Raw genomic sequence first — 953 nt, forward strand, 5'->3', positions numbered from 1 at the left:
GAGATCCCGCTGGGGCAAGACACTGCAGCCAGCGGGCTTGTGGTATCTGGCCTTTGTATCTTCTGGAGAAACGGGTTTCACCCTGGGACCCGGCAGGACGCTGGTTATTGTCCACCAGCGTGGGGGTCTTCAAGTGCTTGTAAGCTCTTGGGTAGTCCATTCAATCTGGTTGGGTTGGCTTGTAACGTCACCCTCTTTGGAGCTGTGTGGCTGAAACCCATGTTGTACCCAAATGTTGACAGTTCTTAAAAGGAACTTTGCATTCCAGAGTTAACGGCGTGTTCACGCATATTGTCTGCCCCTTTCTGCCGCCGCTCCGTACGGAATGGATTTTTCTGTTCGTTTCAGAGAGACATGCCTGGCTTCCGGAAGAAGATGGCGTGGGAAATACTCCATCAGCAGCTGCTCTGAGGCGTGCCTGTTGGGGCTGTTTTGGCTGCCCACTTTTGTGGTGGTGGTTGTTGTTTTGTTCTTCGGGGAGGTCCGTATTTATAGAAGAGAGGAATTAATTTATTTTTATTAAAATGACTATGTACAGAGCAGTGTGTCATGGTTTCTCCTTACGTGACGTACTTAATCGTCCTCTCATCCCCGAAGGCTCCAAAGGTTTTGGCTCTTTGTGAACAGTAGGACCCAGTGGCGGCTGAACGCTCTCCCGTGGCTGAACGCTCTCCCACTGCTTTCCCATCGGGACGGCATTTTCCCGCCCTCTGGCCAGTCGGATGAACTGCTCTGCCCCCAGGTCAGTGGCACTGGCCTGCAGTGCCACAGCCATTACCTCCTGAGCAGACGGAGGCCACCCAAACAGGCTGACAACTGTGCTAGTAGGAATGCAGCTCAGCATTCAGAAAGCACAAAGCCTCTGGAGCGAGGTCCTGTGGAGACTTGGAGCGCCCCTGGAAATGCACCGTGGTGCCCCAGGAGAGCCAGAAGCGAAGCCATTTGTCCACGGT

At 53.5% G+C, this 953-nt stretch overlaps 1 protein-coding gene across 1 annotated transcript in view; it reads left to right on the plus strand.

The window, feature by feature from the left end:
- Window positions 1–411, plus strand: part of LOC104501255 (sentrin-specific protease 2-like) — a 5,345-nt gene extending 4,934 nt beyond the window's left edge. The window contains 1 exon segment of the mRNA XM_010145035.1: window positions 349–411. Coding sequence (XP_010143337.1) covers window positions 349–411 — 63 coding nt within the window.
- The last annotated feature ends 542 nt before the right edge of the window (window positions 412–953 follow it).

This window comes from Buceros rhinoceros, unplaced genomic scaffold (assembly GCF_000710305.1).
Source record: "Buceros rhinoceros silvestris isolate BGI_N320 unplaced genomic scaffold, ASM71030v1 scaffold17121, whole genome shotgun sequence".
NCBI lineage: Eukaryota > Metazoa > Chordata > Aves > Bucerotiformes > Bucerotidae > Buceros > Buceros rhinoceros.